The sequence below is a fragment of the Pezoporus occidentalis genome, unplaced genomic scaffold (genome assembly GCF_034315485.1).
Source record: "Pezoporus occidentalis ecotype Australia unplaced genomic scaffold, CSIRO_AGI_Poc_V1 ctg21, whole genome shotgun sequence".
Lineage (NCBI taxonomy): Eukaryota > Metazoa > Chordata > Aves > Psittaciformes > Psittacidae > Pezoporus > Pezoporus occidentalis.
Window position 1 is genome coordinate 4,617,870 of NW_026913964.1, and position 23,502 is coordinate 4,641,371.

A 23,502-nucleotide genomic window follows, 5' to 3' on the forward strand; every position below is an offset into this window, starting at 1 on the left:
CACTGACAAATTTTGCTATGCTCCCTTCAGGGTGCTGAGGCCTGACAATTAGGTTTCTAGCGGGATTGTTAGTCCTCATGTTCATTTGTGGCAGGTTAGTGATTAAATCATTCTCAGAGTGGGTTTTGGGAATTTTTTTAATTGTAAAGCTGATCACCAGTAGCAGGGATGGCTACCAGTTCCTCTCATATGGGTCACTGACCAGACACCAGATGGTGGAAATACTCTGTTCCTACTAATCTGGCCCAGAGCTGGCAATTCAGGGGAGAAAAGCTTTATCCCATTACCAACTGCCTGAGCCATCCTGTCTCACACCTGCAGGCTAAAGATACTTAATAATCTTGAAGTAACTACCATCCCCTCAAATATCCTATCTACAACCCATTCCAGGCACCTACTGGGCAGATCTCAGAAAACGTCCATAAATGTCAGTACACTTTATTGAACTTAAATTCTACCTAAGGAGGAATAAAAAAGAAGCCAGGCTGGTAAAATAACACCACCAATTGGCATAGTGCTACTTATACAACAGCTGGAAGAAAAACTTTAGTGCAAATAAAATATCAGAAAAAATAAAAGCTACAGGGAAAAAATAGAAAATACAATTAGAAAATAGTCAAACACCTTAATCGGCTCAGAACAGTAGAACTATGTTTTTTTTAGTGAACGCATTCATCCCATCCTTACAATTTTCTTTGCCTTTGCACAAGTACTTTGTTTTGCTGCACATTAAAAATTTCCATTTTTATACATTAGGCTTCTGTGTTGCATCCAAAATCACTATCAAAATTCCTACTTTCCACCACAAATTTCCAGGGCAACTAGTGTTACATTTGTGAAAATGACACAAAATATATAATTTGGAGTTACAGATAACTGCAAAGGAAACAATTCAAAGAATTACTGAGCTTCTCTATATTCAGACTCAATCAATGAAATTCTTTAAAAATTCAGATGTGTTTAATATCAATATGTGTTTTGAGAATATGAGAACACAAGAGGAAGTAGTAGGTTATTTTTATACATACATATGTTTACATTTCTCTGCATTAGATCTGCATATATTTGGATCTATATTCCTTCAGTTATGAAGAAAAACACGATTCAGATTACATATCATGATCTGATAAAATCCTATTACACCATAATTACTTTATCTTGTCAGACTCTTTTACCCACCTGGAAGATTTGACTATTCAAACCTGTCGAGCAGCACACAAAGAACTCATTTCCAAAGGAACTATGAAAATAACTGTACAAAATGTGCCCTGCAAAAAGTGTAAGCATAGCTCCCTGGTGCTGCCTTAGATATCTTAGTGTTCATTCCTCACTCTGTATTTCATACAGCTTGACACAGCAGGTACAGAAAGTTGTGCAATATATGTAAGTGCTTGATAAGCATAAGTTTTATTTATGACAATTTACTTTATTCATTTACAGCTATGATGTCTCTAAGGACTGAAAATACCCCATCTTTTGTCCATAAAAGCATCCTATAACATCATGCTGTGTGTCATAGTAATGGTAGCAAAAACATTGTTCTAAAGTAATTACATATTCTTTATGCTGATTCTTTTCCTATGATCATTTTTTTTCCTTGAAAATACATAACTAGGCCTTGCCAAAAAATTTAAAATACTAAAAATCCCTCAAGTATACACTTTTCTATATTGGAACTGCAGCTAAAATTGTCTTGAGGTTTGAATTTATCGAAATAATTATTTTAAAAGTGTGACATCTTCTTTTTTCAGCTTCAGTAATAAGATTGATATAGCTCTTCTGCCAAAACCCCTTGTTCATCCCAGTGTAGCAAAACTGGCTCCAGAGAACTAACATAAGCAATGTTAGAGAAGTAGCATTTTCTTAATGGAAACTTCAAACACATTAGAAGTATCCTACAAGTATGGTATACTGGCACTCCCCTATTAGCAGTATACAGAAGCAGCAAGATTAGATCTTTTCTCTACTGGTGAAATTTACATAAATTAATTTAAAAAAAAAAAGTAAACATGGAAAGGAACATGGAATTGGAAAAAAAAACTTTCAAAAAGAATGTAGTTTTTCAGTACTTTGCAGTTAATGCAAGAAATTATGACTTTTTCTTTAATTTAGAATCACAGAATCATAGAATAGTTAGGGTTGGAAAGGACCTTAAGATCATCTAGTTCCAACCCCCACCCCCCGCCATGGGCAGGGACACCTCCCAGTGCTATTTAGGGAAGACAGCAGCAAAAAGTAAGTTAAAATAGGCTAAGGAAGATACTTAGAAAAGGTGTAAGGATGCTTAGCTAAGAAGACTCTTTTCAGGTCCAGAGAGTAATGTAAACCAGAGAATGCATATCAAAAACAGAATCAAAGGAAGATACATGAAAGAAGCGGGAATTCTTAATGTAAATGATTTCAGCTGAGTCTGAGGATGGTTAACCCATTAGTATTAGCAGCTAGATGGTCCGTGGTCATTGCTAAGTAACCAAGGTAGCTTTGTGATTCTGAAAATAGAACTGGACCTTTGACAGAAATTACAGTACTATTACAAAATCTGACCCCTACTTGGACTTGCAGAACAGCTTCTTTTCAGAAGGGGTATTTAATAACCAGGCCCAGTAACAAAAAAAATTATTCTGTTTCGCACCTTGGCTGAACCAAGCCAGTTGCTCTGCCCTTTAAAACCTAAACATAAGATCACATAAGAAGCTCTTCTGCCATTTCTGCCACTGTCTAGCATCAGCATCTAACTTAGCCACATTTAGCTGGCAGTCTTTTAAAAATGGTTTGGTATCTAACCATGTGCTTCTGACGAACTTCACAAGGTCTGGTTTGGAAAGCTCAAGCATTTTTAAGTGTGCATCATCGGGTAATTGTCACATTCTCTAAAGCAATATATAATCCGTTTCCTTTGATTATTTGTTTGTTTTTGGGTCAGCATGCACAGCTCAAAGAAAATAATGTTTAAAAAACCTACTGACCTGGATAGCCACAGCTGACGTGCTCAGGTGAGTAAGAGAACCATGTATATATTAAACACAGTGCACACAGGACAGCTTGAACTGAAACTGTAGCATCTGCAAAAATGACAGTAAAAGTGACATTAGGATGATTATGCAAACATAAAGGTTATCCTGCCATAGGGGACTAAGTCTGTTAGGCTAGTAAAATGAAATTGTTGAGAGGATAAAATTATTCTCTTATGGCAAACAGACTTCATAGAAGGTGAGAGTCGTTTAAACTATCAGGTAATACTGGCACTAGAATAGTCAGCACATGAGTAAATTTAGACTGGAAATCAGAATGCATTCCTAAGCACCAGGGCATTTTTGTTCAAAAGGAGAATGATTATGGTGAAAGACTCCAATGACTTTTTAGATCAACACACGAAACTTCTGAAATGAAACATTGCCTGACCTAAGGACTTGATTATATACTCGCAGCTCATTTTTAATGGTACCAAATGCCTTCTTCGTATAGCAGATTTGTGTCATAAACTGGTATTTTATGGATCACCTTGTTTCAAAGTCTGATAATACCATGACATGAAAAGCAGGTCACAAAAAGTGGTAATGTAGACTCTGATTAAATCCAGATAGTCTTGGAGTTGTTCAGACACTGAGGAAATACCTTCATAACCTAGTTACAATATAAATTGTCATGCCCAGTTACTTATAGAAGAAAGGATGTAATTTGTCACAGCCTGCCCTTCTCCCCTAAAATTGAGAGTAATGTACACTAGGCAAAATTTCAGCCAAGCCAAAACTTTACTGTAATAGGGACAGATGAAGCCTCTATTTTATAGGGATGCTGTGAGATTGTATAAATAACACACTTCAGATTACAATATATGAGGGGAAGGAGGCACTAAGTGAGGGGAGATGTGTAATGAAACTCACCTTTCCCTTCATTTACCACTAAAACAAGCCATTCTTCTCCCTGGCTTTAGGTGTGTTCTAAGATGTTAATCTAGATCAAAGAGAGAATTTTAGTGTCACCCAGGCTTCAGGAATACTAGAGCTGCTCACGCTCAACTATAAGCTGGAGCTAGAGTGGGTTTGTCAGCCAGTTGAAACATCGCACACTCGTAACCGCGCTTCCTCATTAGCAGCCTACAAACACGGTGTGTAGCGAGAGCTGCGAGGTTCCCGATACAATGTAAGTATTCAGGGGTGATCAGACATCAGCAAGTTTCCCGTACGCTGCGCAGCGCCCAGTTGGAATGCTCCCCCGCGTTCAGCAGCGGCGGATGCTCCCGCACCAGGAGCCCTGCGGGATCGGGCGCGGTCGGGGAAGCGAGGCGGCCGTGGAAGAGAGGCGGCCGGCTTAATACCGCCGCTGCCTGGGGAAGCTCTGCTGCACGCAGGCGAGTTGCGGGGGGTCGGGGAGAAACAGCTTTTTCCAACGAGAAGCTGGACCAGACCGGCACAGCGCGCTGACGGCCCAGGGGCGCGCTCAGCCCGGCAGACAGCCAGGACAGGCCGCCAGGCGGGAGGGGCGGGTGAGGCCCCTGGGAACGCAGCTGCGGCAGCCTGAGCGCCCGCCCGGAAGAACCACCTGGTTGCACACAGCCAGCGCCCCAACCGCCGTGCCGTGCGCGCTGCCACAGGAGGCGGGGCAGGAGGCGGGGCAGGAGGCGGGGCGGGGCGGGGCGGGGCGGGGCGAGGCGCGAGCTGCGGCGGGCTCTGTGGCAGCGGCGCCGGATGCGCCCTCGGCTGCCGGGAGGTGGCGGCGCTGTCGCCAGAGGGCGCCGCGTGCCCGCGCGGGCAGCGGGGCGTGGCGCGGCGCGGCCCAGCATGCAGCGCGGCGCCGTTTGAATGGCGCAGGCTGTGGGTGCTGGGTCGCGGTGGTAGTAGTGTTTTGTGGCTTCTTCTCCCACTTGGCGTGGGCCAGCCCGGTACGATGAGCAACGGGTGAGTGACGGGATGCGAAGCTCCCAGGGCAGCGCCCGAGGAGCTGGCGCTTGGAGCAGGGCAGCGGGCAGAGAGCCTTCCTAGCGCGCGGCGCGTCTCCGGCCGCTGAGAAACCGGGAGCGAGGTAATCCTCGGCGAGGCCTTGCGCCTCTCCGCTGGCTCTGGGGCAGCGGGGCGGACGGGGCGGCCCAGGCCGCGGTCTGCCTCGCCGGCGCCAGGTGCTGCTCCGGGGCGCCCCGCCTGGAATGCGGGCTCGGGGCTGCGGGCTGGCCGCTGGCCGGGAGCGGGTCTGCCTCCCGCTGCTGTGGCGACCCTAACCTGACACGCTTGCGCCGCTGGCACCGCGGAGATGTCGACTGGCCAGTGCAGGGACACCTGCAGTCCCACCGGCCGGCCTGTGGCACGGCTGTTCGGTACTTGCGTTTCCAGCGGGCGAGTTGTGGTGATTTTACCTTTTTCTGAAGTGCTGTCACTCGCCACAACTCAAAAGTAAGTGTGTGCAGTGGTGGGCGAGTGTAAGGAAAGCAGGAAAGGTTCTGGTGCTACCGAAGGGGAGGATAACGAGCTGGGTGTGAAGCCTCCTCGGGGATTTTATTCCTTGGGCGTGACAGATTCCGGGGAGGGGGGAGAGGAGGGAGGAAATCTTCAGACGCTTGAAGATCAGATTCTGTATTAATTGCTTTGTTAAAAAGCCTTCAAGCTTTTTTCTCAGCTGCTGTGCTGGAGTAGTTGGTGTGCTGTTTAATGTAGAACTAAAAAGAATTTCTGAATAGTGAGATGTGTTAAGGAGAGAGACTGGGAGGTAGCTTTAGAAAATTTTTGTTGCTGTTTTTGTAACATGCTGTGCTTTGGAGCAAGATTAAGTCAGTTTGCTTAAAAGCAGCTTTCTTCCATCTCTTCTTGGAACATGAATTTTGTTTTTCCCACTCCTCTGTGTTTTTATTCCTTCTATTCTTGGGCTGTAGTCAGGGAAGGAAATACAAGGTAGTTAACTATGCTTAGTAGAATTAAAGCATAAGAGAAGGCAAGTTAGTGCCTCTTTGGCCTTGCTGATTGGAAAGAACAGATTATTCCAGTCAAAACCTGTCACTTTAATTTCTTAGTGCATACAGTTTTGTTTAAAATTTCTGTAATATCATTTCATCAAAGTCAAGTTACCATTGGTTTGAGTTCCTAAACTTTATAACTCAGAACTTTATAATAATATCTTATATAAAATACCATAATACTATTTCTGTATATATAAAAACATTACATGTGGTTATACTGATATATACATGTCATTCTAGTTTTGTGGACATTCTCTTTTGCCCAGTTGTGATACTTCTTTTTTTGATGTATTTTCATTGGAATATTTTTAACAGTTTTGTATATTGGTCCCAGGATAAGAAGCTTGAATATGAATTAAGAAGTCTTTTTAAATGCTATAAATGAACCACATTGTATTTGAGGGTAACATTAGAAAGTGGTATGATCCCAAGCTGTGTCAGATGTAGTCACAGTGTTCAGCCAGGTTGGGATGAGGTTGGTACCCATGCCTCCACTTAGTTTAGAACTTAAAGGGTTTTCCAATATGTCTTTCTCTAGGTTTGAATTTAAAAAATTTGTAGTAGGTTTTTGAAGCTTGTCAGTTTGAGCAATGAATAGGAAAAAAAAAAATTGAGTAGTTTCTTAAAGCTGATGTCAAATACTAATGGGGAAGCCGCAGTGTACTGGAATTTTATTTCCTATATAACAACTCTCAGCTAATGTCAGTAATGGAGTTTTTCCAATGTAACTATTCGTAGGGTGTTCGTAAGTGAAAATCCGCAGACAAAAGTATTTTTTCATTGGTGAAGGATGACTTCAGAAAAGATTAAGTCACTCACAACTAATGTTACTTTATGGCAGCTTAAAATATCTGTAAATGGTACATCCAGATGCAGAAAACTGAATACTGGTTTATTTAACTTTTTTGTAAAATTTATTTTTTTCCAGAAGGTGGATAAAGTTCATTTATTAGACCTTTAAGCTGACCCCACAAGGAGAGATAACTCACACCTGGATTCATACTCAATAAACTTAACCAAATCTGACTTGTCATTTTTAAAGGTTCTTGATGAGTACTTGTGCCAGAGGGACGCATACAAATTCCATATGTAAGAGTAATAGGAAAGTTAGCTTAAATTGTAGGAATAAGCTAACTTACCATAACGAGTTGCTCATATAAGATTTGTCTTTAAGGCAAATCTAATAAAATTCCTCAATTTTGGGCCACACATGAAACTTTTAACTGTAACAAATGGCCTGACAGGTATAGCACATTAAAAAATTGCGTCCTGCTGGCATTGAGGACATGCTTTTTATAGTGTTGCAGAAAATTTTTGCATTAACATGCTTCTTGGAACTTTTATCTCCAGTTTCTTTTTAAGAGAATTCAGTATTTTACATCTAGTGAACTGTCAGCATAAATTACTAAACAAGGAGATGGGTTGTGGTTTTTTGTTTGGTTTGTTGTTTTTTTTTTTAACTCAAACTGTTTCATATTCAAACGATGTAGAAGCCATCTAAAACTGAGAGACAGATGGGTTCTGTTAACATTTGTCAGCATTAAAATGAAAGGAAATTATACCAAGCTTACAGAATCACTTCTGCATCATGACATAGTTCCAATTTATTTTTGTAGACAGATTACCCTTTTGGAAATAAATGTGGAATAACCATTACTGGAAGTTTCTCATAAACATTTTAAATCTGATAATGACTAGCAAAGTTACTTCACAGTTGTTAGTTCACTGATGTATACGTACTTTGAATACTTTCAAAGTATGAACTCCCCTTCTTAGAGAGTAACAGTTAACTCATCTGAGTGTAATACTTGTCATCCTTGAACTTGCAGTATTGTGGTGTGTGTTCTGTAAGAAATAGATGTTATGTTAATGCATGTGTAGATTACGTAACGTGAAGAAAAGTTTGTCCCTTTCTGGGGGCCATGCCCAGAATTTAGGATGATGGGAGGGAGTGGTGGAGTTGTTAATACTTGCCTTCGATAAATACACGCTTGAAAGCCTTTTAGTATGGCTTTCTTTGCGTGATTCTGGTAGTTGCATTGCATCTGGGAGAGATCAGAGAAAACAGCAGCAGAGCCATCAAGAATACTTTGCATAGGTACTGTCTATTGGATGTGGGCACTAATGAGCTTACTTATCAGGGTATGTGGCTGCTGTTACTCTAGGCCTGTGTCCTGAAAATTGAAGAGAGTAAAATGAGGAGGAAGGAAGGTTGGCATCTGCTATGGGAAGTCACTCATGGAACGGCTGAAATTGATGGAATGTGAACCTGTCATCTTAATAAAATTGTGTGTCTCTGTTCATAATTGCAGTGTACTTTGTCACAGTTGTAAAACAATTTGGGCTTGTGTGATGAAGGGCTGAGGCAGAGCTGAAAGGACTTGCATTCTATCCTTCTATTTTTAAAATTTGTAAAGCAAGGGATTGCATTGGCCTTAATGAGCTGCATGATGTATTGTTCTGAACAAATACAACCAGCTGTGCTTACCATAAGGGAATAATCAAAGAATGCAAGATGTTTAAGTGTAAAGTATTAGATCCTGCACAAATTAGTATCTAATGGCAGTTTAAAAATGCTCTGCATATATCCCAAAATAAGTGTCTGTTAGTGTCTATTTAGCTGTCTCTAGGTGATGATACCTTATAGCAGGTAGGAAATAAAAGTTATGAAAAACCCTGTAAAGTGCCTGGACAGCTATCATTTTATCATGTGTTACTAAGTCTTTGGAAGCAAGTTTCTTGAGAGATAGGCTAGGTTTGTTATAGCAGCGTTAGATTTAGGTATGCCAGATTGTTTTGCTTGTGTTCTGCTCTGTCTCTGGGCTACCCAGGTTGTGTTTCTATATTTAATCATATTTAATAACAGTCCTTAATCTTTTTTTAATGAATTCGCACAGTCTACCCTGGAACCTATGTAAACATTTGGATCTGCAGCATCATGTGGCAGGTTCAGGTTGATGATAATATGCATGAAGATCCACCCCCTTTTGTAAGTTTTGAACCTGCCTTCAGCTTTTGACCCTTCATTCTTACATTGGGCACAACAATGAACAATTTCTATGCAACTGTTCCAAGCTATTTGTTTTATAGACCTTCGTCTTCTTTCACCTCTCTGCTATAGGTAGCCTTCTTTCCAGACTGGAAAGCCCTGGTCTGTTCAGTTGTCGATTGTATGGAAAGTGTTTCATACGTCTTTTAACTTTGTCTGATATTTTTGTTTGTTTGTGTTTTGGTTGATTTTTTTGGTTGGTTGGTTTTTGGGTTTGATTTTTTTTTTTGTGTGTGTGTGTTTTTTTTTTGTGTGATTTGTTTGTGGTTTTTTTTTGTTTTTTATTTAAAAATCTTCTGAGTTGTTTTATTGTCTTGTGGTGGGTTGGGGTGTTTTTATTTTATTAAGGGAAGAATACTAAACCTGCACTTAGTACCTAAAATACAAGCACAAATTAGTTCTGTTTATTTTTCTAACTATTGATCCATATGGTGCACCGAGCAATCCAAATTATCTAAAATAAATTGTCATATATCTTGTTGTGGATGGCAGTTATTAGCTCACAGCCTGCTCCTGTGCCTGCAGACAAACAGGCTTTGTTTTGTATTAATCTATAATCATTGCTGCTTCTTACTGTAAATCACGGTCCTTTAATTCTTCAGTTAGCCCTCATCTTCAGTGTCTAATATAACTTTGTATTGTCAACATCAGTTATTCATCCCCTTTGAGATGTAATCTATGAATATATTGAACAGCATAAACCAACATAGATTTTTTGTGGGGTACCTGCTGTGGCCTCCTTCAATGTGGGAACTCCTTAGATTGTTTGACTTTCTTAACTATTTGTCCACACAAAGTCTTTCCCTCTTATCACTTGGTTGCTTACTTTCCTCAGGAGTTTTACTTGAGGGACTTCTTAAAGCTTTTTCGACTCCCAGGTAGGTTTTTATCATTTAGTTTTCCTTTACCCATGTTGTACCTAATTTTGCAGGGCATGACTTGCCTTCACAACAGCCAGGTTGAATGTTTCCCAATATATTATTTGTTTGTGTCCAGTAATTCTATTCTTAGTTTACGTTGTTCACTAATTTGCACAATGAGATGATGGTCTGGATCTTCCTTGATGCTGTCTTTAAATACTGTTTTCCACACGTGATTTCCTTAGGTGCTTTTTCAGCTCTAAGAGAGGTTCTGCACCTTACTTAAGAATGCAGCTATTTCATTACTGCTTATACTCGCAGTTGCTTCTGCATCATCAGAGACCCTCACAAAACAGTTTAAGCTATGGAAACCTCTCTATAGGACAGTGAACACAGACATAAGGACTTCACTTCATCTGATGTTCCTTTATATCTGATTATCTGTTAGCCTTCTGGGTTTCTGTTCCCAGTCTTTAAAGAAAGGATTGATAGTTTTGTTGTCTTTTTACGTTTCAGCTGAGATGCCAGGCAGCATTATGTTCTTAAATCAAATTTGGCAAAGTGTGTCCTCATCTTCATTTCTCTTGAATGCATTCAGTTCTTTGTAGGGTGCTTTCTTCCCTCCAGGATAGTTGAAATACCTCCAATTTGGGTATTTTGAGATGTCATTTTAGACTCTTTAGAGCCCAGTATTAAACACTGGTATGCTAATTGAGTTCCCTTGGTAAGGCATTTCTTTCTAGCCTTCAGAAATTTTACACTTCTATTAAGTAAAAAACATTCTAGTTTAACAGCACCGTCTTGTATATTGGAGATCAGACTTTTGCTTACTGTGTAGCATGAAAGAGGAGGATAGTTTGAGATCATTTATTGAAGGAGTACATAAGGAGGGGTCACGGTTTTGCATGAAGAGTTGTAAGCTGTCAGTGTGTCATGGAATCAATTGTGAAAGTTATCCTTCAGGAACAGAGAGCATGGAATTTACTTATTTGTTTTTACCATCTGATGGGATGATTCTGTGGGGTTTAGCTTTGGTCACTGCATTGCACGTTTGCAGATTATCCTTGCTATTCTCCTGGAGTTCACTGCTTTCCCCTCAGCTGTTTTTTCCAAACCCTCCTAGCTTTCTGCCTTCAGCATTAGCCTGAATATAAGGCTGTATTTGTTTGGATTTTAGGGTTGTTAGAGTGGGCTTCTCTTTAAAAGTTCAGTTGTTTGCCCTTGTGTTGTGCTCTAAGTTCAAATTTTAATGTACTGTCCATTTTGAGGCCAAATAATGTTTTTAATGAGTCTGATAAGCAGAGGAGTGGTTTATTCTTGTAATTTCTTCTAAGCTCCAGGGAAAAAAAAATAAATTACTATTTATTTATAAGCCTGGTGGCTGGAAGCCTTGGAAGTGTTGAGAGCTCACAGGATGGCAACTAGTCTGTCACCATCCCACAGTATGCAGGAAAAGAGTCAGTCAAGTTAATGCACTAGTCTTAAGCCAGCTTTGTATCTGCAGAAGTATGGATCACAAACTGTTAGAAGACTTGCCCTAAACAATGCTGCCATTTGCAATTTGTGAAGTCCTTGGCCTGAGGACTCCATGTTCCCATCTTGCACGTTAAGGGTTTCTGATGATACTGTAGGTCTTCTGTAACAGATACAGTTCTAAAGACAACTGAAGCATTTGAAGGTGGGTTTGGTTTGGGGTTTTTTTTCCTTTTTTTTTTTTTCCTTGCTTCCTGCAATATGGAATGAAATATGCATTATGTGAAGAATACACCTTCTACTTTGTTTTGAGCCTGCCACCTGTTTGTCTTCTTTGATGGCCTTTAGCTACTGCATTGACAGGTCTTCTGTGGCTAGTAAGCTGTTTCCCATCTGGCTTTTTCCACTGCTAAGTGTCTTAGTCTTTGATATACTGAAGTTCCTAATGTGATAAATCTGCTACATAGAGGAAATACGACTGTTGGTACTAAAGGTGGAGGGGAGAAATTGGGACATTCATGTTGAGACAGAGTTTTGCCACCTAGGGGGAAAAAATCAATAAAATTGGAGCAAAGGGATGGCCTTTAAAAGCAAGGTAGCGTGTCTTGCTAAAATATTTTAATGCTAAAACATGATGTAGTTCTTTAATCCAGTCTCAAGCAGTGTCTTGTCTGAATCACTGAAAAAATTGTAAAACCGTATGCACAAGTGTCTCAGTCTTGAGTTTGATTCTCATAGAAATATTTGCATACTTCAAGGCAGAGTCCCTTATACATTTTAGTATTGGTTAACTGTGGAATAAAGATTTTATTTTTAAAACATGAAAAATAGCCAGTTATATGCCGAGAAAAATGGGCAGGGGAGTGGATTTGCCAGTAAATTACAGGGAGGTCTTTCACTTCAAATTTTTTTTTTCTTTAACCTTTGTTATTCTGATAAATTTTGCCTTCTTCCCCAAAAAAAACAGGGATTTTTATTTAGCTGACTTTTCCCACTTGGAAGCATTTGTGGGATTTTTTTTTTTTTTTTTTTTTATTTTCCCCTCTAGGTTGCAGATGAAATTCATAGTGTGGAATGTGGAGGAGTCTCCTAAATTGCCTTTTCCTTTACTTGAATTCCTGTCTGCATGACACCCCTCAGTGCAGGTGTAGTAAGTTGGATTGAAAACAGAATCTCTACCTCTATTTCTTCGGGAGGGGCTGAAAACTAAATAGGCATTTTGAAGTGCTCATCAGCATCTTACTAATGATCTAGCTGCCATTTGCTGAAGGATGTCGTCTTGGGTTAATTAGATGATGGAACATCTTGTGAATAGTTGAACTCTTTTTAACTGTTTTGCCACCTGTATTTGAAGAAAGTTGACTGAAAGTTTTAGAAAACATAACTAAGTTTCTTTCCCTTGAAAACAGGGATTTGAGAGATTATGGCATCTGAAGCCCACAATGTTAGAAAACAGAAAGTATTGCATATTGAAGGTCATCACATTGATCTCCCCAGGAAAAGAATCTCTTCTTCCACTAAAAAGATCATGAAGGAGGTAAGCTCTTTGTGGTTGTGGGCTTGGTTTTTTTTTTTTATGTCCTCAGATGAAACTGACGTAAACATTCGGACGAGTTCATGGTTCTGAGCAGTCTAAAACTAGAAGCACAGCATTACTGGGTATTTCATGTTTAGATGTACAACAGAACTTTAGCTTTAACAGCAATTTATATTATGAAAACTCTGCATTATAATACATAGACTTTTCAGCAGGATCTGTTGTGATACGGCAAGGGGTTTTGGTTTTAAACTGACAGAGGGGAGATTCAGGCTGGATGTTAGGAAAAAATTCTTTACAAAGAGGATGGTAAAATACTGGCACAGGTTGCCCAAAGAGGTGGTGGATGTGCCACCCCTGGGGGCATTGCCAGGCTGGATGTGTTTCTGGGTAACCTGATCTAGTTGAAGAGGTCCCTGCTTATTGCAGGAGGGTTGGACTAGATGACCTTTGACGATCCACTCCAACCCAAACTGTTCTAAGATTCTGTGATAGGCCATCACTGCACAGACTACACAATTACTGGCATCATATCCATGTGAGCAATAGGTGCTGATATGGTTTTACTCATGCCTACTCTGCAGTCTATTTAAGAACTGTTACAGTAGAGGAATACTACCATCAGAAAGTTCTCTCTTGCCAGAAGAGCTACATGGCACAGGTAAGAGGTGTGGTAGGTGGAATACCTGCATTGAAATGGACCTGTCTTTGTATTATCATATAGCTGGATCTACCACATTGTCTAGTAACACATAGTCTTTCATTGGATTATTGCTAATCAGAAGCAATTTCTTAAACCTCTTACCTGTGTTACTGGCTGAAGAGTAAAGTAGCAGAGCATGGAGGAAGCATTAGGGACATAAACTTACTGCAGGATTGCTTCAAAAAGTGGCAAAGATGCCAATATCCTGTTTGCTTATTAAAATTATGTATTAAAACCCACATGATTTTGAGCTGGTGTTAAGGTCATAGCATTGTTTTGCTGATGTGCACAGCATAAAGAATCATGTCCACCAAGACTTCCACCCAAGTCTTGGAAGGCAGACGCAGGGACTGTGAGAATGAAGACCTTGGGCCCACTGTAGGAGAGGATGTGATTTGAGACCATCTCAAGAACCTGAACATACACAAGTCCATGGGACCTGATGAAGTCCATCCGCGGGTCCTGAAGGAGCTGGCAAATGAAGTTGCTAAGCCACTGTCCGTCATATTTGAAAAATCATGGCAGTCAGGTGAAGTTCCTGATGACTGGAGAAAGGGAAATATAACCCCCATTTTTGGGGTCATCCCCTGGATGACCAGGGGAATTACAGAGTAGTCAGTCTCTCCTCTGTGCCTGGCAAAATTTTGGAGCAGATTCTCCTGGAAGGCATGCTAAGGCACATGAAAAACAACAAGGTGCTTGGTGACAGCCAGCATGGCTTCACTAAGGGGAAATCCTGCCTGAACAATTTGGTGGCCTTCTATGATGGGGCTATGGAACTGATGGACAGGAATAGAGCAGTTGATGTCATCTACCTGGACTTGCGCAAAGTGCTTGACACTGTCCCCCACGACATCCTTGTCTCTAAATTGGAGAGACGTCAATTTGATGGATGGACCACTCAGTGGATAAAGAACTGGCTGGATGGCCGCACGCAAAGAGTTGTGGTCAATGGCTCAGTGTCTGTCTGGAGACCAGTAACGAGTGGTGTCCCTCAAGGATTGGTGTTGGGACCGGTCTAGTTCAACATCTTTGTTGCTGACGTGGACAGTGGGATTGAGTGCGCCCTCAGCAAATTTGCCGATGACACCAAGCTGTGTGGTTCGGTTGATAGCCTGGAGGGAAGGAATGCCATCCAGAGGGACTTTGACCCACTTGTGAGTGGCTGATGCCAACCTTATGAAGTTTAACCATGATAAGTGCAAGGTCCTACACCTGGGTAGGAGCATTCCCAGACACAGCTACAGGTTGAGTGGAGAAGAGATTCAGAGCAGCCCTGCTGAGAAGGACTTGGGGGTGTTGGCTGATGAGAAAGTGAACATGGGCAGGCAGTGTGCACTGCCAGCCCAGAAAGCCAACCGTATCCTGGGCTGCATCAAAAGGAGTGTGACCAGCGGGTTGAAGGAGATGATCCTGCCCCTCTACTCTGCTCTTGTGAGAGCTCATCTGGAGTATTGTGTGCAGTTCTGGTGTCCTCAACATAAAAAGGACATGGAACTGTTGGAACAAGTCCAGAGGAGGGCCACAAGCAGGATGGTTAGGGGACTGGAGCACCTCCCGTATGAAGACAGGCTGAGAAAGTTGGGGCTGGAGAAGGGAAGGCTGCGTGGAGACCTCATAGCAGCCTTCCAGTATCTGAAGTGGGGCTTATAAGGATGCTGGGGAGGGACTCTTCATTAGGGACCCTAGTGACAGGACAAGGGGTAACGGGTTAAAACTTAAACAGGGGAAGTTTAGATTGGATATGAGGAAGAAATTCTTTACTGTAAGTGTGGTGAGGCACTGGAATGGGTTGCCGAGGGAGGTTGTGAATGCTCCATCCCTAGCAGTGTTCAAGGCCAAGTTGGATGAAGCCTTGGGTGATATGGTTTAGTGTGATGTGTCCCTGCCCATGGCAGGGGGGTTGGAACTAGGTGATCTTAAGGTCCTTTCCAACCCTAACTATTCTATGATTCTATGTAAATTTTCAAGTTGAAATGCCAGCAGTATATGAGCTTAGTACCCGTTCATGTGAAGATATGTATTTCTAACTTGAGCATCTTAGTACTTGTTTCTTTTTACCGGTAAAAAGAGAATGGCACAGTTAGAGCTTCATGTAATGAAGATGAGCTTAAAACATTGAAGACTGCTGTATAAAAAACAGTCTTCAGATATTCATCTTCAAATTGTGTTGCTTAATTTTCAGAGGTGTGGCACAACCTTGAATGTTTTTTGTTGTTCCTGTAGGATATCACTGTTCTGTGCAGCCTGTCTGGTGTCAGGGTGTTAATCTGTTTCCTGTGAAGGATTTAGGATAATCAAGGTCATGTTGTCTACAGCAGTCTTGATTTTTTTTTTTTTTTCTATTTTTTTTTTTCCCTTTGGTGGGGAAGTGTTCTGCTATTATCCTTCCTAATACTAGCATCTTACAGGCATCATATTATGGGCCTTTAAATATACGTGAGACAATTAATGCAGTTTTGCCATCAGATTCCAGTAGGCTTTTCATATGTTGGCGTTTAGTTTGCTTGTAACTAAAGAATCCGTTGCTGATGTCACAATCCCGCCTCTTGCCAAAGATACCCTACAGCTGATCATGGTGCTCCAGGGACAGCTGGGGCAGAGAGTCCATCTTTAGGCCACTGTGAAATACTTGAAGATTACGGGAAGGTTAACATAGCTGTGCTTAAGTTGCAGAATAGAAAGAGTGGGTGGAAGGGAGGGAGTCTCTAGTAAACTTAGGCTATGGTCAAGCAGGCTACTTTTTTATGACAAACTGTGGGAGCGTTTGATCCTTTTTAGTAATGCAGATTTTTTTCTTCTCTATTCCCTTTCTCTCAGGGCAAGAAATCTCCAAAACAGCTGGCTTCATACACAAACAGGTAGGAGAGCAGTGGTGTGAAGAGTCTTGAGTTTCAAGTGAGAGTGAGACAGAGGAAAAAGCTGTTTAAATGTATTACAATACCCAGACAGACAGAGGTAAAAGATAGGTCTTAATTTTACTGACAACTGATTCTTGTGTCTTGCTTCCATAATAATAAGTCTCTGCATTCATAAAAGCAAGAAAAAATGTTGGTGGTAGCTCTTACACTTTCATGACTATTTGGGTTATCAGAAGTATCTTGGGGATAAAGTGTTCTAAGTAACCTGCAAGTTCACTACTGAATTCAAGGTGATATATTTTAACTTAACAGAAGTATTGCTTAGGTTTACAGCAACCTTCACTAAAATACTGCTTTATTGTTGCAGAGTAACAGTTGGAAAAACGGTGGCAAGTCCCCTCTCTCTTTTCAAAGTCGTTTATTGTAAAAGAAAAGTTCATTGCTATACTCCAAAGCCTTGTTACAGAAAGAAACAGCACCCTAAATCTAGGGACTGTGACATGGCAAATAAAGAAAATGAACTGGCTTGTGCAGGGAATCTGCTAGCAAAAGTGCACAATAGTCGTACGTGCTTCCTGAATTCTAGCGACTCTGGCTCATCTCAAACAGAAGGCCCCTCATCCAAGTACAGTGGATTTTTTTCAGAGGTAAGTATTGTTTAAAGAAACTTTTGTGTCATTAGCTGTGAAATTCTTCAACTATACTAATTTTCTTAACATACAGATTGGCTCAGGTCTTGTTATTTACCATCTTTATCTGGTAAATATCATTACTAATCATTATTTATTATAATACCATTGCCAACAGTACTGCTGGTTTCCCTCATGTTTGGGTCAGCACAGAAGCTCAGATCTTCCAGGCTAGTCTGGGTTAAAATTGCACCAGCACCAAAGGAAAGCCTTCTTTGGACCTAGTTAGATTTCATGATCTGGCATGATGCATGGCCACACACATGTTATGGAAGTGTGAAAGTGTTAGTGTGTGAATGGGAATAAGCTAGTGAGGCAGGATAAAACCATCTTCAGTAACAGTGTCAGCTTAGTGTGTATGTAACTAGCTTAGGAGTTTGTATGAGACTGTATTTCTTGTTAAGGTTGCTTGATGAAACTTGGTGAATGTTTGTGGGGCTTCTGAAACTGGCTAAAAGGTCAGATATTTAAATGAAATGGGTATTGTGACGGTGTAGTCCATTTAAGTCCCTTAATGTTGAAATTTCCACTTCTGTCACCTTAGATGCTTGTTACCCACTGTGGCTTGCGGGTGTTTAATGTGAGGCATGGCAGGGAAGATCAGATTGAAGACTATCACCATGCTGCCTTTTCATGGTACTGTAAACATGGGCTGCCATGAAGAGACAGCTCAGAGTCCAGTGGGCTGGAGGTACAAATCTGGCACTCTTGCTCTCCATCATATTGATGGTTTCAAGGAAGTAGGAGCAGAATAGTTAGAATAGAAAAGAAGGGTAAAGAAATGAAGACTCGGAAAGATCTAACCTCTGAGAAACTAAAGACGAGATCACTGGCCACAGGTGACTGAGATGTGGATGGTTCTGCAGTGTTTATTCAAATCAAAGGAATTTTAATAAAATACCTAAAATTCATTCCAAGAATGAGCTTTTTCAAAAACAAACCTTTTCTGTGAAAGTACAGAAGAATACATATAATTACTTATGTCTGAATCATGTCAAAATTAGTAAACATCTAAGTAAAAAGTACTCAAAGTTGGTGAGAATTATAGATTCATGCTCATGAATGATCTGTTGAATCATTAGATACCTCTCTTTAGGTGTCTGCAAACCTTATTCTTGTAGCCTGTGGGTTAAGTAGCCTTTATCTATTTGTGCTGCCTTCTAAGGGAAATTTGTGGTGTTTAAGGCCATTGTTAGCTAAATTTCTAAAAGCACACAGGTAGGAAAGTATATTTTCATATACTAAGTTACTACATTAGAGCAGCTTATTGTGTTGTTGCTGGCTACTAAACTTGTGGTAAAATTTTATATTTTCATAAATATACAGGTTTCTCAGGACCATGAAACTATGACTCAAGTTCTTTTCAGCAGGAATCTGAGGCTGAATGTAGCTTTAACCTTTTGGAGAAGAAGGAGTATAAATGAACTGGTCACCTACTTAGTGAGGTAAATTAGGTGTCTCTTCTATATTCTTAAAGTAGTAACAATCCCAAATATGCTGCAGTATTTTTAGGGGTTCCTTAAATGTTGTAACTTCATTATATTTATTCTTTAAATCATAGTTGAAGTATACACTTCAACCTATGTTTTACCAGTAACATTTCTGATATTTTTTCTTAATGATTCTAGGATACAGGATCTTGGAGTAGTAGTAGACTGCCTTCCTGTGCTTACAAAGAGGTACAAACAAAAGGAAGTGGGGGATAAGAATCTGCTATAACCCCTCTGACGTTCAAGCACTTCTGAAACATCTTGTGTTTTTTAAGTTTACAGGAAGAAAAACCATTTATTTCAGTTGGCTGCTGTGTAGATCTTTTGCCTTTAGTGAAATCTCTGCTTAAAAGCAAATATGAAGAGTAAGTATTAGTTTCAGATGTTTTCAAAACACTCCTACTTCCTGGCTATGCACTCTCCTAGGCATTAATGGTGTTTAGTCCTCTGACTTTTGTTCCCTCTGCCCCTTCTCCCAAAGCTGCTTTTCTAAAGAAACGCCTACCTGAAGGGAATCTTTCCTGTGAAACTTTCTCCTTTAACAAACTGGTGGTGCAGAAACCCTTTTCTCCAAGGGACTGCAGAAAACTGGCAGGGACTGGTTTTGCCCCTAGACAAATTTATTTATCCTAAGCTGTAAAACAGAATAGCATTGAGGCTTTAATATGCTTTATAACATGAAATCAAGGCAAAGGTTTCAGGCAAAATACTTGAATTTCCTCTTTTCAGTAAGAGCTTCAGTTTAGCACTTTAAATACTTGCCTATGTCTTCAATTTCAAGCTTGCCAATTTGTCTAGATTTATATTCCAGAATAGAAAACATGTTGCATTCTAAGTTGCTTACCATTTTGTCTTGACACTTTAGCTGACCTGTAGATATTGGAGAGTGGGAGAAAAGCTAATATGTAAAATATGTTGTTACAGATATGTGATAGTTGGTTTAAACTGGCTTCAGGCTGTCATTAAAAGATGGTGGTCAGAACTGTCTGCACATACCGAAAAGGCAGAGGATGGGTGAGTATAGTGTTGGGAAATATTTAAATGTGGGTTTGTAGTTTATTCCATCTCAAAATCTGTTTCAACTTTGATCAGTAGGAGTGCACCTTGTCTACAAAAGAATACTGTAATTTGAAAGTAAAAGCTTAAAAGCACTTATGTTCTTAAGATACAGGATTGTCATGTTTTGGGATGGTTTTTTTTTTGGGGGGTGGTTTTTTGGTTTTAGTACATCTAACATACAGTCATATCAGAGGTTAATACAAATGCTGTAGAAGTTGGATCAATTTTTTTCTGATATTGTGGCAGTATCATATAGACTAAGTCTATCTGTAGTAGTTGTGTTTCAGGCAGAAAGTACTGAAATGTATGCATTTTATAAAGTGGTGGTCATTCTTTTTTCAGAAACATTCATATTTTAAAACAAGAATTAAGTGGTTTATGGGAACAGCAGAATCATCTGACACTGGTTCCAGGATATACTGGTAACATAGCTAAGGTAATCCAGTTCCGGTTGTGTTTAGTAATGAACATATAATGGCATCACTTGCAGTATTACTCTCGTTTGGTGTTATTTATGCTAAACTATTGATGGATATAAACACCTTTATTTTCCACTAATGCTCAAGCATATTGCACAATTTTTACAAGAGCAAAGAGCCTCAAGCTGCGCCAGGTTTGGTTTAGACTGGATATTAGGAAAAATTTCTTTACCAAGAGGGTGATCAGGTATTGGAACAGGCTGCCCAGGAAAGTGGTGGAATCACTGTCCGTGGAAGTGTTCAAAGACTGTATAAACGAGGCCCCTAGTGACATGGTTTAGTGTTGGACTTGGCAGTCCTGGGATAAAAGGTTGGACTTGATGATCTTAAAGGTCTTTTCCAACCTAGTTGATTCTGTGACTTTATAGCCATTGTTGTAAGTGTAATACAGCAGGGAGAGTCTTAGCCCAGCACTGTTAGCATTTGCACATCAAGTGACTGGGGCAAGTGCCAAGATACTAAATCTTAAAGCTTATTGCTGGCCTAATGCTTAAATGAGTTTGTGGGTAGCAAAGAAGTGTCTCCATCTGAAGTGAACCTTATTTGCCTTTTCTCAAGGCAAGCATGTTGTGGTATCAGTAATATAATGTCTGGTAGATGTATGATTTCTGCTTATGATACTCCTGTCTATTAACATGGCTTTCTGAGGTTGGGCACTAGGAATTACACAGAATAAGAAACGGGTCCACATAGAGAGACCTGATGAAGGCAGACAGTGGGAAAGGGCTTAAAGCAGACGCTTGGTTATGTGTAGGATTTGAGTGAACTTGAGAAGGACTTAAAGATTGAATGCTTATAGATTCTGCAAAGATCCTTCAGATACAATTCTATGGCTACAGAATTTGTCACTTTGATGTATCAACAAAGTAATTTATTTCTTGTTCTTCTGCAACTGCTGTGCTCCTCTGACTTCAATTTTGATGCCTCTATGATGATAATTACAAATGTCTTACAGCTTCAGTCAGCAGGCATGCAGAACTGAGTTCTAACTCCCAAATGGTAGAGCAGTAGGAGCTTGTAATACAGACTGCCTAGTTCTTCTGGTAGATCAACACAGCAGTTACAGCCAGTGTCAGTTTATTTCTCTGGGATTCTGTTTCCCTTCCTGTTTGTTTGCCTGTTTCTTAATGTGTATATCAGGATAGACTGTGATCTGAACAAGTCAAGAGCAATAGGACTAGTACAAGTATGCTGGAGGGATGTGGTGAAGGAACATCACTCTTAATAAACATGTTTCAAATACATGATCTCATGACGATGACTTCTTTTCCTGTGAATGCACTGAGCAGAGGAAAAACTGAACTGGTGCTTTGGAAACTAATCACACTGTTCTGCAGACTTTTCATTACATAAAGAAATGCCATTAAAAGCATTAACTGAAAGTAATCTTGAAGATAACTTGTTCTGAAATTTGGCCTATATATAATTACTCTTGTATTAATGTCCTGATAGGTTACCCATTGACATACAGTCGATGTTACAGCTACAAGTAATGTGACAAACACTTTCTCCTGGTTTTTGTTTGTTTTTTTTTTCCTTCTAGGATATAAATGCTTATTTATTACAGCTGCACTGACATGATTGGGAAACTGGGCTTACGTGAAATGTGTACTATGAAAGCCTTTTGAGAAATACTGGCGGAAGAGAACTGAACTGTCAAGCTGTTTAATAAAACCACTAACATCATAACCATCTACTTCACATTGAAGTGGAAAAATGTCTAGTAGGAGCAACTTTTACTTCAGTGAGGTGAAAGTGCACTATGAAAACTGTATGCCTTTGCTGCATTTGGGATTCACTTAGTTACTAGGTATTCATTGAAATGCTACTGTATTTTACTACAACATCCCACAAAAGATGAATTATCCTGTCATGAAGCCAAGACAGCTGAACCAGTTACAAGGAACCAACAAAAGCAATCGGCATTAAGAGTTTTAAAATCTGTCTTTTACAAGAGAACTCCAAAATGCACAACTATCTTCCAGTTACATTAAAAAACAAAAAAACAAAAAACTTCAGAATATTCAATTACTTCTATGTTTTAATCAAATTATTAAAGACAGTTTTTGTTTGCACTATTGAGAAAAACTACACAGCAAAGATGCCTTAATTACTAGTGTTTCAAAAAGCCAATGTGTTAAGATGCAGATAGCTATTATGTTCAGATTGTGATGAAAAACTACAAAAATCAGGGTTTCACATTGTGTAGTTAATGAAACATTGCACATATACAAAGATTAATGTATGAAAAATATTATAAATACCTGAAGTTAAGCTCGGATAAACAGTTGCAAGTGTCAGCAGAATGGTGACTTTGTCTAACAAATGTTTTTATATTGTATGTGAATTTCTAACATAGTAATCTTGTCTGTATCATTTAAAGTACATGCAAATAAGTAAATATATTAAATGTATCTACTGTTTTTTTCTTTTCAAATTCATAAAACAATTTCTAGAATAATCTCTTCCACTGTACTTTTAATCATAGGTATTTATGTCTATTGTTTGAAATGTTTACAGCCAGATGAGGCCATGTTTTGCAAGTCACAAGCTTTTTATACTACCTCCTTTAAGAAAATGACAGCTTCTGCAAAATTAAGTTTTAGCCTGAGCAATGATGGCAATTTTATACCAACAATAGCACTGAAAATACAGCTATAAACTCTTCTGCTGTCCTTTTGCTATCCTGTACTATTTTAATTTAAAAGCTATCACTTAATAGCTCTGAGGGAGTTTTGATTTAGACTTGCTATTGCCTTTTATGACTAGGAAGCATGCTTTTCCAATTAAAACTTGTGAAGTGCCACCTGTTCACTTAAAACATAAATACATGCAAAGCATGTATCACCAAACAGTCTACTTCTTTAAAAAAACTAAGTATTTACAAGAGTTGTTTTCATACCTAGCATTAAGCATTGCACTTTTATTGATGTGCAAGAGAAAAGTCTTTTGATAGCCCTAAGTGGTTTTTGCTTTACAGATGAAATAAATTAATTTTAAACTGATGTGTAGTGGTCAACAGCTTTAGGCCTCCTGTTGCTTTGTTTTGTATTTAATTTACATATTATTGCTGTCTTTTGAAGGCCAGCTAGAAAGATATCAGAATTTGGTGCTTTTGGTTATTTGAATGTTCTTTAAACCACCAAAGGTTTTGCACTTCCCCGGGCAATGCAGTTTGTTACAGGGAAGAGTTCTGAGACATCCCAAAACAGATAACTCTGTGGACAATCTTGAGATACACACAGCCAAATCTTTTTGCTTGAATTTTCATGTATCGTTAGAGATATTTCATGCTCGGAGTTTGAGATAAAACTGACTGCTTTTCAAATGTCCTTGCTGACAATTAAAAGTTTAA

General features: G+C 39.7%; 2 protein-coding genes and 1 long non-coding RNA gene across 4 annotated transcripts in view; 2 read left to right on the forward strand and 1 right to left on the reverse strand.

Moving 5' to 3' along the window:
* LOC134163987 (uncharacterized) overlaps positions 1-23,502 on the forward strand; it is a 612,365-nt gene that overhangs the window by 276,365 nt on the left and 312,498 nt on the right.
* Positions 705-4,184, reverse strand: LOC134163878 (uncharacterized). Its single transcript, XR_009964880.1, has 3 exons — positions 4,014-4,184; positions 2,967-3,062; positions 705-876 (listed from the first exon to the last, which is right to left on the reverse strand). It is a non-coding gene; the product is annotated as an uncharacterized LOC134163878 (long non-coding RNA).
* On the forward strand, positions 4,666-22,160 carry KATNBL1 (katanin regulatory subunit B1 like 1). Of its 2 annotated transcripts, none has more exons than XM_062619307.1 (10): positions 4,666-4,898; positions 12,739-12,866; positions 16,390-16,430; positions 16,798-17,077; positions 18,446-18,564; positions 18,748-18,798; positions 18,885-18,974; positions 19,534-19,623; positions 20,011-20,104; positions 21,691-22,160. In XM_062619307.1, exons 2-10 carry the CDS (start codon positions 12,753-12,755, stop codon positions 21,721-21,723), a joined length of 912 nt encoding a protein of 303 aa, XP_062475291.1. In that variant the 5' UTR covers positions 4,666-4,898; positions 12,739-12,752; the 3' UTR covers positions 21,724-22,160. The 2 variants fall into 2 exon arrangements, with proteins under 2 accessions (XP_062475291.1, XP_062475292.1); XM_062619308.1 differs by lacking the exon at positions 4,666-4,898 and adding an exon at positions 4,909-5,022.

Coding starts and splice junctions, on each gene's coding strand:
- KATNBL1 (XM_062619307.1), top strand. CDS start 12,753: ATGGCATCTGAAGCCCACAATGTTAGAAAACAGAAAGTATTGCATATT. Junction 17,078..18,445: donor ACAGTGGATTTTTTTCAGAG/GTAAGTATTGTT, acceptor ATAAATATACAG/GTTTCTCAGGACCATGAAAC. Junction 18,975..19,533: donor CTTAAAAGCAAATATGAAGA/GTAAGTATTAGT, acceptor ATGTTGTTACAG/ATATGTGATAGTTGGTTTAA.